The 19033-nt window shown below is 32.1% G+C and overlaps 2 protein-coding genes and 1 long non-coding RNA gene across 3 annotated transcripts; 2 read left to right on the top strand and 1 right to left on the bottom strand.

The window, feature by feature from the left end:
* LOC109183697 (thioredoxin-like protein YLS8) lies at nt 1–3681 on the top strand. Its single transcript, XM_019333754.1, has 2 exons — nt 1–241; nt 3136–3681. Exons 1-2 carry the CDS (start codon nt 122–124, stop codon nt 3442–3444), a joined length of 429 nt encoding a protein of 142 aa, XP_019189299.1. The 5' UTR covers nt 1–121; the 3' UTR covers nt 3445–3681.
* Nucleotides 3682–5393: 1712 nt separating this feature from the next.
* On the bottom strand, nt 5394–9665 carry LOC109183642. Its single transcript, XM_019333707.1, has 4 exons — nt 9484–9665; nt 8466–9391; nt 7165–8382; nt 5394–7054 (listed from the first exon to the last, which is right to left on the bottom strand). The coding sequence occupies exons 1-4, from the start codon at nt 9663–9665 to the stop codon at nt 5394–5396; spliced, it is 3987 nt and encodes a 1328-aa protein (XP_019189252.1).
* Nucleotides 9666–13203: 3538 nt separating this feature from the next.
* Nucleotides 13204–17356, top strand: LOC109183606. Its single transcript, XR_002054574.1, has 2 exons — nt 13204–14052; nt 16715–17356. It is a non-coding gene; the product is annotated as an uncharacterized LOC109183606 (long non-coding RNA).
* Nucleotides 17357–19033: the final 1677 nt, after the last annotated feature.

The raw sequence follows: 19033 nt of genomic DNA on the forward strand, positions 1-19033 counted from the left end.
ATTTCTATTGATTTCCTGATCGTTCTTCTCCTCTTTCTGTTGTCTTGGTGACCTACAAACCCTAACACGCTACCATCTGCTCCACCGGCTTCATCTGATTTCAGAGGAAAGAGGATAAAGGATGTCTTACTTACTGCCCCATCTCCACTCCGGTTGGGCCGTTGACCAAGCCATCCTTGCCGAGGAGGAGCGCCTAGTCATTATCCGCTTCGGCCACGACTGGGACGAGACTTGCATGCAGGTATCTTCTTTAGCTTTTCGATTTTGATTCCAATTTCTTGATTTCCCTTCTGATTATGGGGGAAAACATATTTTGGGTTTAGGCTTAATTTTATAGCTTTTTCGCCAATTTCATTTGATTTGTATTATGTGGGTCGACGACAGTGCTTGAAGTTCTAATTTCAATGTTTGTGAATTATTTGTTCTTCGATAGTATGATGTATTGTAACTTCTGCTGGTTGAAATGTGTTTTTCGATGCTGGGAACAGTATAGTGGGGAGTTCAGTGTTATGGGATTTCCTAATGTTTATATTTGTAATTTGTGAATTGGTTCAAATGTGTTTGTGTAGTAGTCTATTCTTGTAAAGGGTTGTTCAATTTAATAGTCCCTTAGTAATTTCTGTGTGATTTGGTGATTTAGGATGTCCCACTAGTAACGTTTTGGTTTGTTCAAGATAGCCGTTTTCAAAATTTCTAGTTTGTATGTGTCTTAGTGTACATAGTTATTTATCCTATCTGGAAAGCTGCATTTTAATGAACCTGACTCATATATCATTTGATTTGTAGTTTGTTAAGTATCTTTTGCTAATTATTTTGAGAAGTCTTAATATTGATGCTATAATTTGCACTTTCTAGTTTCATATAATGGTAATAAGACAGTGATTTGTATACTTTTCCAAAAAAAATAAATAAAGATATGGAGTAGTAATTCATGAACTGTTGTGACAAATTTCTTCAATAACCAAGCTATAGAAAAAAGTGAAACAACTATTCCATGAACCTAGAGTGTAAAATAAATTGTAATTCCCCTAACTTAACTTGAATATGAGTCCATCACTATCAGTCTTTCTTGATAATACATTGAACCAAGGTTTCAAGGCTACATAAGCAATGGATTACCAGGATCTGAATTATGGTTTTTTGGTTTTTCCTCTACCTAATGCTATGTTTGAGGACAATGCTACTCATGGGCCTCATAAGTCATGACTATATATATACACACTCGCAAGGGCAGATCCAAAGTGGGGGCAATGGGGGCAGTTGCCCCCCTGCCCCATCCCGACCCCCCTTGTATATATATATATATATATATATATTATATACATACATATATATACATACATATATATATATATATATATATATATATATATATATATATATATATATATATATATATATATATATATATATATATATATATATACATATTAGTGCCTTTTATATAAATAAGTAATGTATATACAAGTTATTTAATGGTTAGAGGGCTTAGTTGGTCATTTTTAAGAAATTGTTCTCTTAAATTTTAGGGGTCAAATCATGTTGACAGTGCCTTCCTTCATTTTATCTTATCTTTCCCTCTTTACAAGTGGGAGGAGGGGGAATATATTCTATAATGTGCACTTCTATTTTTTCATTAGTATTAAAATTGTGATTTGTGAGATTTATTTCTAATTTTATATTTATAATTGTATTTTTGATTTGTGACTAGTAACTTTGTGATTTTTTGTCCTTTTTATATTGATTTTTTAGATGTTAAAAATTTAGACTGACTTGTTAAATTTTGAAATTTATTTCTAATTGAGTAATTTACTACTATTTAGTATTTATAATGTCTATTAATTTGTGAGATTTATAATGTTATGTGTGATAATAATTATTTAAATTGATTAATTAATTGGTATAGAATATATTTTGTGATTCAGTCATGACAAATATTTTCTTAAAAAGTCTACTTTTTATTATTAATCATTTAGTTAGTGCAGTTAAAAAGTTTATATCATATGTCATTGTATTCAAATTAATCTAGAAAAACTTGAAGTTGATTTAACTAAAGAAGAAGTATTTATGAATATCATATCAATAGAGATGATATGTGATTTATAATGTGTTTTTATCGCATTTCGAAGTGCTTTCGCCCCCCATCAATAATATTTCTGGCTCATATGTATATAGTTTCCAGGAAGTGAGTAATCATCAATGATTTGTCATGGGTTCAAGCTTGCTTGTGGTGTTACAGTATGGTGCATTGATGATTTCCTATGCAGTGCATATTAACATATTAGTGGTTGTATCCCATAGAAACTGTGCTTATTGGAGTGAATGAGCGTGTAACACACTGACACGCACAATTTAAATATACACATTTGTCTCCTTAATAGTGAAACTATAGAAAAGTAAAGTTCACTAAATTCATAATTGGTGTGATGTACAATAGGTGTTAATTATAGAACTTTATTGCATTAGCAGATGCGTAACCATTGTCTTTGTAAAATATTCAGTATATAGTGTCTTTGATTTCCTTTTTTCCCAATTTATCTGTGTTTCCTTCTAATTGGTCTTATTGTCCATCCGCCCTCTATGACATCTATTAATACCTGGTGTCAAATCATGGATTCTAAATTCCTACTTGACCTTGCCAATGACTTCATTGCCTAACGAGAAATAGAGAGACCACATTTTGAGTCTCACGTCCCACTGGGAGCAATTATGTTTGGGATGCTTTAGGGGTATTATATTTGGTTATTGTTTGCAGTCATTGTTACATTAAGGATTGTAATCGTTGATGTCTTCATAGGATGAATCACTGTAGTTGCATTATAATACTTATCATATCAAGCAAGAAAAGAAATCCCTACGTTTCACCGTTTATACCATAGCAGTTGGATATTTGGTGGTACTTATTGCCTCCTATAGTCCTATGCCCTCTTTCCTGCTCTTTCAAAGGGTGTGGTAGTATTCATGTTTTAATTTTTATTGAATGTGCCATTGACTGCGCATTCACTTATGTTCTCCTATATTATTATTATTATTATTATTATTTTTTTTTAAATTTTTTTTTTATAATTATATTCCATTCTTTTCTTATTTTGAAGTGGCTTCAGGCCGGGTTACTAATTGGTTTTTGGTTTCCAGATGGATGAAGTCTTGGCTTCAGTAGCTGAGACATTAAAAAACTTTGCTGTCATATACCTTGTAGATATCACTGAGGTTCCTGACTTCAACACGATGTACGAATTGTATGATCCGTCGACTGTGATGTTCTTCTTTAGGAACAAACACATCATGATCGATCTTGGCACTGGGAACAATAACAAGATCAACTGGGCACTGAAGGACAAACAAGAGTTCATTGACATCGTGGAGACTGTTTATCGTGGTGCTAGAAAGGGTCGCGGTCTTGTCATTGCTCCAAAAGATTACTCGACAAAGTATCGATACTGAGCACTTGCATCTGCTGCTTGTTGGTACACAAACATGACTTTGTATCTTGCTGCACAAATGTTTATGAATAATCCTTTATATCCTCATGTTTTATGCTTGATGTGTACTAGTAACATTTGTAATCAATTGCAGATGATATGCCATTAAGGGGACGACCTTTTGTATGGTAAATTTTATGACTCAAAAATTATGGTGAACACATTGTAAACTTCTGCTAAGTGCTGACTTATTCACCATTTTTTTTGAATACTACCAATTCTGTTACAATATAGTATCTGTTCATATATATTTTCCAAGGTTGCAGTAGGCGCTAGGCGCTAGTCGGGCGGCCGGGCAGCGCCTAGCGCCTAGGCGGTCTAGGCGGCGCCTAGGCGGATTCTAGGCGGGGCTAGGCGGGCACCAAAAAAATTAAAAAAAATAGTGACAGACTTGTAGTTCGACAATTATAATGAGGTTGTTTTCAACGTTCACTCAAATAACACATCTAAATAAATGAAATAATGATAATTTATAAGTCATAATGTCATAATAATATTAAAATCAATAATTAATGAAAGACGACATCGGTCAAAATCAGTCAAAATCAGACAAAATTGGTCAAAATTGGTCAAAAACGGTCAAAATCGGACGAAATCGGTCGACTCGGCCGAGTTGGCCGAGTTGACCGACTCGGCCGAGTTTGACCGCCTAGGCCGCCTAGCGGCCGCCCAGGCCGCCTAGCGGCCGCCCAGGCCGCCTAGGCGGCCGCCTAGGCGGCCGACCGAGTTTTGGCCGCCTATAGGCCAAAACTCCAAGGTAAGTGGCCGCCTAGCGCCTAGGCGGCTAGGCGGCCGAGTTTTACATCACTGATATTTTCTCAATCTATTGAATCACAAAGAGTCCCCCCTACTGGAGTTCGAACCTGTGATCCCTCATTTGGGATAATGACAGTTTGCTGACTTATTCACCATAAAATAGTATGAAATATTATTCTGCCTCTTAGTTCAGCTAAGTTCTTCTGCTTGTGGGTCAATCTTTTGTAATGATATTAGAGATAGAAACGCATGTGAATATGTTTGTCAAATTGATGAGGATAAAATGAGAGAGTACATGTATGTATTGCAATTTTAACAAAAGAGATATAGCTTGCATTAAAGAATTGTAAGCATGTGTTATTCATGAGAAAAAAAGACTCTAATCTAAATATAGAGAAGGCATAGGATCCTATGAAGAGATACTTTATTACCTTTCACTTCTTGTCTTTAATTCTGGATTCACCTGTTTGTCCTAGCCATCTTCATTTGCATAATAATTTGTTAATTGAGTGTGGAGGCCCGGGGTGAGAAAATTCCGCCTCGTGTGGACTAATATTAAATGATGTTTTCCCCAATAGATTAATAGATTAATATTTATGGATTACTGATTACTATTAATTACAATATCTTCTACTATTATATCTACTATATCTACATCTATCTACAATTATAATAAGAGCCAATAATGTTAGGCCTTTAACTGGAACAAAAAAAATGACGGTAGTATTGTTTCATAAAATGATGGTTCATATTATTTTGATTTTAGTATTATTTTAATATTTTTTTTTATTTACTCTCTATTATATTATTTTCTTCCCTTAAATAACCTAAATTCCGTTAGTATAAACTTTAGTAACGGAATATTTCGTTAACTATTTATTATTTTTTAACTTACTCATTAATTTCTATAAGAAAGGTTTTATGTTCGAACCACAACCCAATTAGAGTTGGAACAATTGTTAAACATTTACTACGAACTAGTATTGCACCCGTGCGATGCACGGGATAAAAATTAAACTAAATTATAAATAACATTTGAAATTAAATATACATACAAATATGCATTATAAAAATCTGTAATATGCATGACAAAAAGATTAGAAACAATAGTAGAAAAAAAAAATCAAAAACATTAGAATAATTATATATACTAAATTACAAATTTTTAAAAACTTCGTGATATACAACATTTACAGTTGAAGAAGAATACTCCCCATTCTCACTCAAAACAACCACTTTAAGACCATTTGGATTGTCAACTCTAGACAAAGCCACATACAATTGTCCATGCACAAAAATCATTTTTTTCAGAAGTAAGCCAACATTTGTAAGACTTTGTCCTTGACTCTTATTTATTGTCATTGCATATGACAACATTAAAGGAAATTGCCTCCTTTGGAACTTAAATGGCAATCTAGGATCAAACGGTGTCAATGACCATCTTGGAATTAAAACTCGTGTACCCATACTACTTCCTGACATCACTTTCGCTTCAACAACATGATCTCCCAATCTAGTAATGACTAATCGCATACCATTGCACAAGCCAAGAGTGTAGTCAATATTGCGCAACAACATAACTGGAGATCCAACTTGCAACATAAGACAATGATTTGGAATACCCGAACATTTCAACGTGTTAAGAAACTCTGTAGTATGTAAACCAGCTAAAGTATCGACACCAGAATCTGATTGACAAACAGAATCAGAACTGAAATAAGTTCTAATAGCTGTCGTATTCAAGCCACTCATGTAATCATTGATTTCATGCACTAAATCCAAAGTTGGAGCCAAAATAGCTCGACCATTAAGAGATTCCATATCAAAATTACCTGAGCAAAATTCCGGGAATGTACTATTTACTATAGCTGATATCGAATCTCCACGTGGCCGCAATACATTTTGTTCCGGAATATTTATTACTGCACACCCATCATTTGGACCACCAATCAAACCATCACCTATACCAGCTATCCACTCCGAAAATGAATTGATATGCTCAGCACTGTCATCATTGCCCAATCTTTGAAGTCGCAAATTCTTAGTCAATCTTAGAACCTTACAATTTTGCCAGAGATATGACGAATTGATGCTTGCTCCAACAATATCTTGTCTTGTTCCCTTAGGAATCACATGCAGTATTTGTCGAAAATCACCACCAAGAACCACCGTTTTTCCTCCAAATGTCATCTCTGTGCTCAAAGGATTCACAAACCGTAATAAATCTCTCATGGTTCGGTCTAAAGCCTCAAAGCAGTGTTTATGCATCATCGGAGCTTCATCCCAAATAATTAGTTTGGAGTTTATTATTAGATGAGCCAAGTCACTCCCTTGAGAGATGTTACATGTAGAATCTTCAGTTATATTAATAGGTATAGCAAATCGGGAATGAGCAGTTCGACCATCTGGCAAAAGTAGAGAAGCAATACCACTCGAGGCAACAGTTAAGACGATGTGACCCTCAGAACGCAAAGCAGCTGATAGTGTTTTCCAAACAAATGTTTTACCAGTTCCTCCGTACCCATAAACAAAAAATAAACCACCCCCAGCATTCGCAACATCAGTAAGAACTACGTCATAAACATGCCTTTGTTCATCTGTCAATTTCTCTACCAAATTATCATGTTCAACTTTAAGAGCATCACAATCATATGACAATTCTTCATCTAACAACTGATTTCCATGAGAAGATGAGGAACTCATATTTGGCAGAGGCATAGAGGGAAAGCAAGAAATACTTTTTCCAAATACACGTAAAAGCTTTTCAATTTCCACCAAAGCATAGTTTGCCTTTTCTTCGTCTGTGAGGGTTAAACCTAAAAAAGGAAATAAGATTTAAATGTTACTTATATCAGATGATCCAATATAGAACAATCATGTAAATAAAATGTATGTATTTTGGATCTTAAAAAAGAAAAAAAAAAACCTGGTTTATCTAGTATTTTCCGTTGGTTGAACTCCGCATCTTCAGCTAAGAATATCCATACTGCATCCCAAACAACTTCTGGTCGAATAAGAACGTTTGAAGTAAGCATAGTAACAAATAGTCTCCTCATAGAAGTTGCAGATGCCCATTTACTTGCTTCATTAATCGCATCAACATATTCCTTGTCATCTGCTAATAAACCACGAGCAAAACATGCATCTCGAAACGAACTATACTGCACCCCCTCAACAATACGAAGATCTTCATAACATGTTGCACCACGAACCAAGTTCAACAAACACCTTAGATAATAAATTTCACCAGAACCTGGAGGGACAAAAAACATACGTCCAATGGCAAACCCCTTACGTCTAAGATGCCACTCTCTAACATCCTTTTTCCAAACAAATTTGTTGGGCATCTGACCGTAAGTTAACTCTTTAGCTTTAGGAAACTTTTTATTAGCTTCAAACCAAGCTAAAAACATACTTTCTCCAACACTCGGGCGACTCAAAATATTATCAACACAACCATCATCACCATAAACAACTAATTGTTGATTGGGCAAATGGAAACTTAATCTCTCAACTGCAGGAACTCTGAATTGAATGTCAAATCCAAATAAACGCCATGTTCCTTCGCAAGCAGATATGTAACGACAATCATAGAACATAGATATCTCATCTACAATTTGTCCTTTCTCTAAACCATCAGAACTTTTGTAGAAATGAGCTGTAACTCGATCATGCCCCTTGTTGACATACTTAAATAAGTACTTGATAGAACGGGACTGGTTACACCACTCAATATTGATATGTGCTCTATATTTAAGCAACAAATATTTGTTATGTGGTACAACAAATCTGTTATCCAGCTCAATCCCATTTTTCTTAACAAACCTTCCATCTTCTCTTCGTCTATAAATTGGATAACCATCTTGATCAAAATTTGAAAAGTCTACAAACTTCTTTGGAAAATGTTTAGAACAACGACCATTAACCATACACGGAGAATTCTTTTTAAGATGACCACAAGGACCATGAATCATAAACTCCTCAACAACCCTATAATACTCACTATCTACTTCCTGGTCTGGAATTTCAGCTGAAATTATAGTATCAATATTTTGACATAAAGCTCGACCATCTTCTTGGCTCAGAAATACCAATATATGGGCATGCGGAAGTCCTCTTTTTTGGAACTCAACAGTATAAATCACTACATAAATAAGTATTAAAACAGAAATTAAAAATAAGATAAGAATGATTCTGATGTACATGTAGAAAAAGAAAAATACGTACCTGCAGTTACATTACCAAAAACTAATCCAGAACGGATCTCCTTGATCAACGCATCCAATTTCATTTTAAATAACCGACATATGATATCAGGCCGATCAACAGCACTCAAATGTCGCTCTCCCAAATACCTCTCTATTTCAGGCCACTTTGGATTACATGTAAATGTAATAAATAAATTCGGATAACCAATCCATCCACAAATCGCCAAAGCATCTTGATAGTTCTGGATCATATACCTAGCACCTCCAGTAAAGCTAGACGGAAGAATAACTCGTTTACCATGACGACCGGGCTCAATATCACCTCGTGTTAATGCATCAGACAATCCCTGATAAGCTCCACACCTTAAAGATTTCTGATTGGTGCGAATATACAACAATCGACCAGCTTCAACCATCGTGTAACCATCAACCAAAAATTGTTGAAATAATCTCCGAGCATATAAAATTGTTGAAACTTCTGATGAACGCTCATGAATACGGAAAGCAAGATACTCGCGAGGTGAAATACGCTGTCTAGATCCATTTTCAACTACTCGAACAATGTTGAAGCCAATATCCTCCCTGTAACCATCTTCACCATATGGAAATAACAGTGGATACTGTAATGGAAGATAAGCTGGATTGAGCTCACTAATCCTCTTCAACAATCCAGACTTTGTTTCCACCAATATATCTCGCTCACCGAGATGCGCATCCAAGTCCCCAACAATGAGTGCAGCAACTTCAGAAACTGTGGGCAAATTATATGTACGGGCATCTGTGTTACGCTTCCCAATCAACTTCATTTTAACTTCTACTATTGGATTTGATTGGATTGCTTCTTTCGCCATTCGAAATGACTTAACCAAAACATTGCACTCATCTAAAACAGCTTGAATATCAGCAACAATTTGAGGGTGTAAGTCTTGTACATCACTTTCATTCCTTCAAAATTATAAAATTTGCAAAGTAAATTGAATTTAAGAAATTGAAAAAAAAAATATTATAAAAATATAGAAAACAATTAGTATACATACCTGACAGCACTAATTCTATCCATAACTTCATTTGCAGAGTCATGAATATATAACTGTGCGAATTTAGCTGAATTGCCTTCAGTGGGTAATAAACTCCCCATCAAATGGAAATTCTGACCGTTCAAGCGAAAGATTGGTGGAGATGATCCAGAATTTACTTGTTTATCAATTCGACCACCCATTGATGTAAAACTAAACATATTATTGTAAGATCGTATATTCTGCAAGAAATTTTTACTTCTACGATCGCCACTAAAAAACAAATCAGATATCAACTTAGGCGGAGGAAGGATAGGTGCCAACTTAATTTTTCCGTTACCACAACATATAGAATATTTAGGCAAACTATTCACCTTTACACTCTTTAATCTCTCATCATACCAAAACAATGCATCACAATGTTGACACTTAAAAGTCGGATCCCCATTATCTAAATACACACCTACAAAAAAAAAAAAAATGTTCACAAAAAAATGTACATATATAGATAAATGAACTTTTTGAAAACTTTAAGCTAACAAAGGTATACAATAATTTAACAATTTATATCCAATTAATGGTCATACAATAGATTTTCGCTAATTTTGGATAGGTTGTCTACTTACAATTAATTGTCCTAATTTTAATTCAATATACTAATATAAGAATAAAATAAAGCAATATATTATAATGAAAAAATAGGAAAAAAATGCAAAAAATACCTGCACCAGTTACATTTGTTTTCCTTTGCCTTGAACCACAAGCAATATTCAATATGATTTTAGAATTATCAACAATGTCGACTGTATGATTACACAACAAACAAATAAAGTCAAAATATAAATTTACCTAACATTTATTATAACATTTAAAAACAAAAAAATTTACCCGCTTCAGTGCTAGTACTACCAATATGCGTATCCAAGCATTCAACATTAGAAGATATTGTAGTATTGATTTGATTGCCTACATTAAAGAAAATACATTTTAAAAAATTTAAAAACACAAGATTTAATTTAAAATGTGACAAATTACTGTGTAACTTACAATTTGTTAATACACTCAAGGGCGTATAAAGAGAATTTTCAAAAACCCCCACAAAGCATGATTTCTGTGCATGAAGCCCAAACCGATGGATCCTTCGCGTTCTGATATGCTCAGGAGTTACACTATCCACATTTTCTAAGAAAAATCCACGATGAAATTGTCAACAATTTATTGATTCCAATAATGAAAAATTTAAAAATATTTTCATATTCATTATATGAAATAGACAAAATCATTACTTGTAACATTATTTAACGTAATTACAAATTGATTCCAATAATGAAAAATTTAAAAATATTTTCATATTCATTATATGAAATAGACAAAATCATTACTTGTAACATTATTTAACGTAATATGTAATTGGAAAAAAGCTAAGAGAAAAAGTGTAAAAATGATTTAAAATATATTATTATTACAAAGTCAATGCAAATATCGAGATAACAATTTATAAATACAAATATATTGAAGGCAACTCAAAAAAAAAAAATCATTAAGAAATAAAAAAAAAAAAAAGAATTCACACATTATAACATAAGAATAACAAAAAATCATGACTGAATAGCTTCAAATGTGCATAACACAACACTGAATCAATTATGTTATCAATTTAATCCACCAACTAACACCCTATGCTAATGCTTTAATTTCATCTTTTTGTGTGTTTTTTTCATGACTGAAATTATTTCTTAAAAATTCTTAGTATGTTCAAACAACCTTTTCATGAAGGCTAAATCATAAGATTTCATGTTTGTCCATATCCAGTTCTTGCCTTCTACATCCCACTTCATTAGGTGGCCCATCATTTTCACAAATTATGATTAGGTGGCACATCCCACTGCAAATTATCAAACAGGAAAGTAATGTTCCACGCATCATTATTATTAAGGAATAATAATAATAATAATAATAATAATAATAATAATAATAATAAAAATACTAATAATAATATTAATAATAATAATACTAATAATAATAATAATAATAATAATATTAATACGAATAATAATAATAATAATAATACCAATAACAACAACAATAATAATAATAACATTAATAATAATAATAATAATAATAATAATAATAATAATAATAAAAGTTGGGCCGAAACCCAACTAAATTACCCAACCCAAAACCTACCCAAACCTACATATCTAACCCGTTATTACCCAACCCAAACAATAACCCCAGAATTCCATCGCTCCTACTCCCTCTCCCTCGCTCTGTCTCCTCCTTCGCCATTCACCAAAAATGTCGCGATTCACCCTCTCCTTCGCGACAACAGTACCTATATCTTCATCCCACCAACGATAAACGATCTACGAAATATAAGCCAACTACCTCTATTCTCTTCAATCCTTCAAGCTTCATCATCTAAACCAAGAAAACCCTAGTCCTAGATGAAATACTCCAAAAATCGAAACCCAGAAATCGGAAGAACTGGAAGCAAATTGTCTACTTTTGAAGCTTAAACTCGATCGGCAGTTTAAGGAAACAATTTCCCCACATGCAGTAAGTTTTAATTTCGATTTTCCCTAAATTAGTTTGATTTATTTATATACTACTGAAACCCTAATTTCTATGTATGCAGATGTACGTAGCTATGCCCAGAAAGGAGCAAACATTAATCAACAACAAAGAAGCCTAAAAAATACCATCAAATTATATGCAGAAAATATATACGAAAAAGATAAGTTTGCTTTAATTTTTTATACTTCTCATATATATATATATATATATATATATATATATATATATATATATATATATATATATATATATTTTTTTTTTTTTTTCTGTTATATAAATTATTTGTACAAAAATCTTTGACTAAGTGTTGATTCGTTTCTTATATATTAATGATATGAACCCTACCTAATTTATTGTAGATAAACAAAACTAAACCTGAGAAGGAGAAAATAATGCGGGTGAAGAAAACCAAGTTAGCAGTACTCTTCAAAACAGAAGGAAAACTACACATCATCAAAGATAAGTATAATTTGCAAATATTACAGTTCTTGTACAATTTTTTTTTCTTTAGCTATATATTTATTAATTCATTTACTTGTTTAGGCATTAATTGATGTGATTTTAAGTATATATATGAAACTTGTATTTATAAACTGTAGTGTAATATAAAATGTTTTCATACCTTTGTTTGAAATTCCATACTTTCTCTTGCAACCAATCGTAGTAGATTTTTCTAACTTTCTCATGTTTGTTTAAGCTTATGCTTTGCATATACAGTTACAGAGAACCTGCAGTTTGAATTGATCTTCCAAGTGTTGGATCTTTATTTATAGTGGCAATAGCATTTGATTACCCTAGCACAACTCTCATGAATACTTGTAAATGATTACTATTTTATAGCCTTTTGTTAGATTTGAATTTCTTTTTTATTGGGAATGTAACAGTGTATTGATTTTATTTTCCCAATATTGTTTAATTGGTTATCAGTTTTTAAGATCAAATTTTGAATTGATCTTTATACATGATTTCCTTTCATTTATCATTTTTAATTGAGGTTACAGATTGAGTAATATCACATTTTTAAATGAGTTTACAAATTCATTATCAAACTCTTGACATATGCCATACATTATACATTTGTTCATTTATAAACTCATTGATTTTTAGTACATATACAAAGTTTGTTAGATTTGAATTTCATTTTGATTTGGAATTTGACAGTGATCAAATTTTTATTTTTTTCTATTAGGCAAATGAGCCTAAAAATGATATATAAACTGTTGTCAAACTATTTGGTCTCAACTATAAATCCCTACCTAAATACTGTCATAATATCTTAAATAATGCAAGTATTTAAATTTGCATTAGGTATAGGCACTTTGATTTCAACAAATAAAAGTGCCTTAATCAAATGCAAATTTCCATGATTTTGTATAATAATTGTTGTCAAGCTATTAGGCTTCAATTGTAAATCCGTAATTAAATCCTTGCATACTATGATTCTGAACTAATACTATTCTTTCACACCAATTTTATTTTATTTTTTCTGTATACTTATAGCTAAAAACTGTTTTTAGATAAACTATTGACTTTGAATGTATAACACATGTACTAACTTTAGTTAAATAAATTGGATTAAATGTTCCACAGATACTATTGATAAAACACTAAGTTAGGAAATCATGACTCCAGCTTAGATTTGTAACTAATGGTCATTAGTGTACTAAAAAACTAATCTAGAACCTTTTGAAAAAGCTGAAATACTACATGTCATCACTCCAGCTTAGATCTGTAACCTTTTGCCATTTTGTGACTGAAATCTATTTACTAATTGGGTAAATTCAGTACTGTATTGTAATTTTATTTGATCATGCCAACTTAACTTATTAATACTTCTATTTTTACTTCATAAGTTGTATTTTAGAACACACATAGACAACCTTTTTTAAATAAGTAGCCAGATATTGATAGATTATATTTGCAGTTGTTTTCAGATACAAAGAGACTTGGATCTGGATCTGGATCTGAGTATAACAAAAGAGTTGGCATCAAATATCAAGCAAGGCTGAATAAGTAAGTTTATTTTCAAATAATAGAAAAGATTTTACATTTACTTATGATGTTATAACTTCATTAATATGTATTTAATTATCTAATTCCAGATAGAGTTATCAAATGAAGATATAATTCATAAAGCATAATTAAATGAAAAGTTATGTACAACTAAAACCAGCTAATTAGCTAGTACTATTTAAACTGGAAATATAAGTGAAATAAACTTGAGGAAAAAAATACAAACCAAAATAAGTAGACATAATATTCATATTGTCATTAGAGTCCAAAAACATAAGACAGAATTGGAAAGTAGTACATAGACTGACCGAATTAGGGAAACATTACAAAACATAGCCTAGAAACCACAAAAGCATTACATTTTAACCAACTTATAGACTTAAATAGTAGGTCTATTATAGTAGAAAGGCAGGTGGACTTCATCCATTAGAGACCTCTTCAGTGTGCTCAATATAATAGAAACCGCAATTCCATCACATTTTTTCCAACTTAATAACCGAAGTCTTAAGTCTCTTTGAGTCATCAAACTGATTGAACTCATCAATTAGAGACCACTTAAGTGTGCTTGCAACATTTCCAGAAGAACCACCTTCATCAAATCCAACCATTTCAAAATCACCAAAGTCATCCAGACCAAATGTATCCTGAAAAAAATTGAATAATACAAAAAGTGTTATTCAATTTTATAAAGAGAGAAAAAGGTTTAAATAGGAAAATAATTAAACCTCATTAGCTTGTTCTGTTGCATCCAAATCACAGTCTATAACCCCACAGTGTTTTGAAACAATGTCAGCTTGTCTACAGAACCCTAACACACCAAATGCAGAGCTGAGACTGTCCACTTGATCTTTCTTCATAGAAATCCTAAATAGTATAGGCATCCCACAAATAGACTGCAACTCAGGTGGGATCCAACCTTTTGCATTCTGGGAAAATTTTTTTTTAAGGAAATAAACATAGGAACATCTCTAGCATTAACAATCCCAAATTAGAATACAAAAACCATTCTCACCTCAGCATACTTCTCTCTTAGGGATGAAGCTGAAACACCAACCAAATCATAACATTCCTTATCCCAAATGAGCATAGGTGCTTCACATGTACTGTCGGTTACACGAACAACCACCTTATACTTGACAGCCCCATCATGCCAGCTACGGTGACACTTAGAGCAGTACATCAAACCTTCTCTTGGAGTTAGCTTTTTCCCACAGTTAGTTCCCTTACAAGACATGTAATACCAACCATCTGAACTGTCAACATCCATAATCCTAACAGCCACCCAATACTCACATAGCTGTGTAATACCAAAAAAAGAAGTTAGCTAGCAATCTGGTTTTATATATATATATATATATATATATATATATATATATATATAAAAGAGAAAAAATAATTTATTACCTCTTTCCTGTTGTAAATCTCACTTAGAGAAGTTACTACAATATCATCACTTAGACTGTTACGATTTGGTCTAAATCCAGGTAGCCTAGAGCTTGAGTCCAACTTTCTTAATGGAGTTCTGTTAGATGACAGACTGGAATAGAAACAATAAAAGTAAATAGATTCAATTAAAATCTGATGAATTTTAATATAGAAACAGAATGTATGATTTATACCTTAAACTTTTCTTAAACTCCTCAAAATCTGGCATTTTCTGATTGATCCAAATTTTTGTTGCATTAAATGAAGTTGATATGCGCACATCTCCATCTAGAAATTAAGAATATGCAATTTCAGGATAATGCCAATAAAAGATAAAAGAATAAATTAATAAAACTTGAGCAATGGAGTAGAAGGATAAGAGAACACATACTATCAAAGATCTTTGCCCTACAGAACTGTAGCAAAACAATCACTGGTTCTTCAGTGACTGTTGAGCTATAAATAGGCAGCAAACTGTTCACATGATCCCCCCAAAGAGTACATTGAATCTGATCTTGACTAAAAGAAATAAAAGAAATTTCTATTTAAAAAAGAATAGTCATATAAAAATTTTTAGGCTCACAGAAATGTAATATAAACATGTACACTCACTTGATATCTTCCAAAACAAAATCAATAAGCCTAGCTCTCTGTCCTGCTACAACCCTCTCCACTGGAGAATGGATTTCAGTGACCCTTCCAATAACATCTAGAAAAACAAATACAAACAGTTAGGTATTAAGTAAGGATAGTTTTAAAAGTAGAAAAACCTGTATTTAAAGATAAGAATATACCTATGAGCATCTTCTCATCAATATCATCCTTCCTAACCAAGGAAGATATCGATTTTAAACGAAAAGTCTTGTGAGGAAAACTGACTTTCTTGTACTCCTTAACCATAGTATCATGCTTAAATTTAAGCATGAAACGATGATTACTTGTCTTGAACTTCAAGTAGTTAGTAATGCAAAGGAAGTTCTTTATCCCATAAACACAACCTTCCATGAATTTGGTCCATTTTTGGACTTGATCCTTAGGTATAGTACAGTGAACAAACACACCCTAAATGAACACATTCAAAGGTATTAAACTGGAAAATAGTGATCATAAGCAAATAAAAAGAAATTTTAAGTTAATAAAATCGAAAATACTACACCTCTACATCATGGAAAACACATTCCAGACTGCTAATCGCCTTGTTTTCTCTGTTTTCGTAAACAACATATGTTCGCACTAGCCTAACTCGAATGGCCTTCCTATTGCACAATGGAGTGAGCTGAGAAGCAAGAACAAACTGACCAGCCATCAAAGAAGAAGAGCTTGTGATTCGAATAGACTAATATTGAAAGTTTGCAATGTGCAATTGCTTGTATAAACAGGTGTATTTATACTGAAAGCCATCACTGATGCTGTGTAAGTAATCATCACAGCTGAGTGAAAAAAGAAGAAGAGCTGATAGTTCCAAGACCTGGTAGCCGGCTGAGGGAGATAATGCAGAGTCGCAGCAGCAGAATACTTATAGAAAGAGAAAAATTAGAAGATTAGAGGATTAGCTTAGTAGATAAAACCTAGATTTCTAATTCAAATATAATACGTTTCCTCTAGGACAGGAATCGGGAAAAGAAACTCTTCCCCAAAACCAATCTTTTGAATTATTATCCTATAAAATAGGATTCCCAAACCAACAAAAACACTCATGCCCACTAAAATAGCTATAAAAAAGTAGGTAAAAAATAGTTAGAATAACACGTTTCCTCTAAGACATTAATCGGGAAACGAATTCCATCCCTAAAACCAATCAAATGAATTATTATCCTCTAAAATAGGATTCCAAAACCAACAAAAACACTCATACTATCTAAAATAGCTATAAAAAAAATAAAAAGGTTAAAAGATATGGAAAATCCTTAGTTGTTGGGCGGGAGAATGAGAGCCAAAATCTCCTGGCTATATTGGTATAAAGATATGTTAAAATGTATTTAAAAATATATAATATAAAATTTAACATAAACTTTGGTCAAATAATTAGTCCGACTAAATACAGAACATTCAAAGTTAAGAATTAAAGATTATAAATCAAGAACTTTAAAAATCATTTGATTTTTATGCATTTAAAAAAAAAAACAAATTTAGGTTAATTTTTTTTTTTCGTTTAATTAATCTTCTATTGATTATTTAGATCAGAACAAAATTTAATATTTCAATTATATTTTTATATTATTGGTATCATGATACGCATCAAAGGAAAGAAATAATTGGTGGTTTAATTAGTGGAGGGTCTACAAGGAATGAATATATGTAATTAGAAGATATACCTGCATGGGCAGCTCAACTGGTCACAGAGGTGAAACTTTGGAAGAATTACCAGGGATTGAGTCTCACTAGCGGCAGTGTGGGAGCAACCTCTCAAAGTGAGGGGGGTTCCTTGTGCGCAATGAGCACAGGTCTAGCCTCTGTGGTTCATGTTGAGTTACCATGATTTACATCCTTCCAAATGCTCTGTCAGGTTGGGGTGTGGGGGTCCTTAGGGTTGGGGTTCAGCCTTGTGTGGTCTAGCCTCTGTGGTTCATGTTGAGTATATTGTTATTCTTCTTGGAGTCCTCACAGGCTCGAAGTGTAAAAGTGGAGTTTGTCGTGACTCGAATACGGTTAGGAGCCAGAAGCCTGCTCGAAAGGTTTCTTCTGTTGCGTACTAAATATCACTACGTAACATATGATTTAGGTCATTATGGTATTTAATATATTTTTTTATGTATTTTTATAATGGCATAATTGTACATTACTTTACAAATATTATACTATTATTTTTTTATCAGACAAAATTGTTCTTACATCATTGTCAGACATGCGCGACCTAACTACAAAGTTGTTGATCATAAATACAATTACACCTGGACTCTAAAACGGTAGGACCATTTTCCAAAGAATTGACAATGTTGACATCCCACTGGCTCCAATTGAACAAGTTTACACATCAGAATTTTATCAATGCATGAAAACTTCAAAAGAAATTTGTAAGTTAATTTTTACTATATCATTATAACAATATCTATTGTAACTATATATTTTGAATTATTTATTATCATCCTCTATTGACAGTAATTATAACAATTGTCATTGACAAACTCTCAAAACAATTTGTCTCAATAATGAATGTAAATTAAAAAAAAATCAATGATTTCATTATTGTTGATGAAAAGTGTGTACGTCAATTTATTACTCTTATTAAATTAAATAAATTAGTAGATACCACAAAAAATAATACATATGCATTTAATTAATTTAAAATTAGATGTCTATAATGTCTTTATTTTAAAAAAAATATATTCATTATAAAAAATTTAAAAAGATATATAATTTCATTAGTTATATTATCTTTATTTTCTATAATTCAAATATTCATTATTACCTTCAAATTTATTAATTTATTATATTCACTATATTGTTTTCTTTTTACATTATCTTGTAATTAAATATCAAAGTTATAATACAAAATATGTTATATATATTTATTTACTAAGTATTTTATGCAAATATAATAAATATTAATATTTTG

Source organism: Ipomoea nil, unplaced genomic scaffold, assembly GCF_001879475.1.
Source record: "Ipomoea nil cultivar Tokyo-kokei standard unplaced genomic scaffold, Asagao_1.1 scaffold1149, whole genome shotgun sequence".
NCBI lineage: Eukaryota > Viridiplantae > Streptophyta > Magnoliopsida > Solanales > Convolvulaceae > Ipomoea > Ipomoea nil.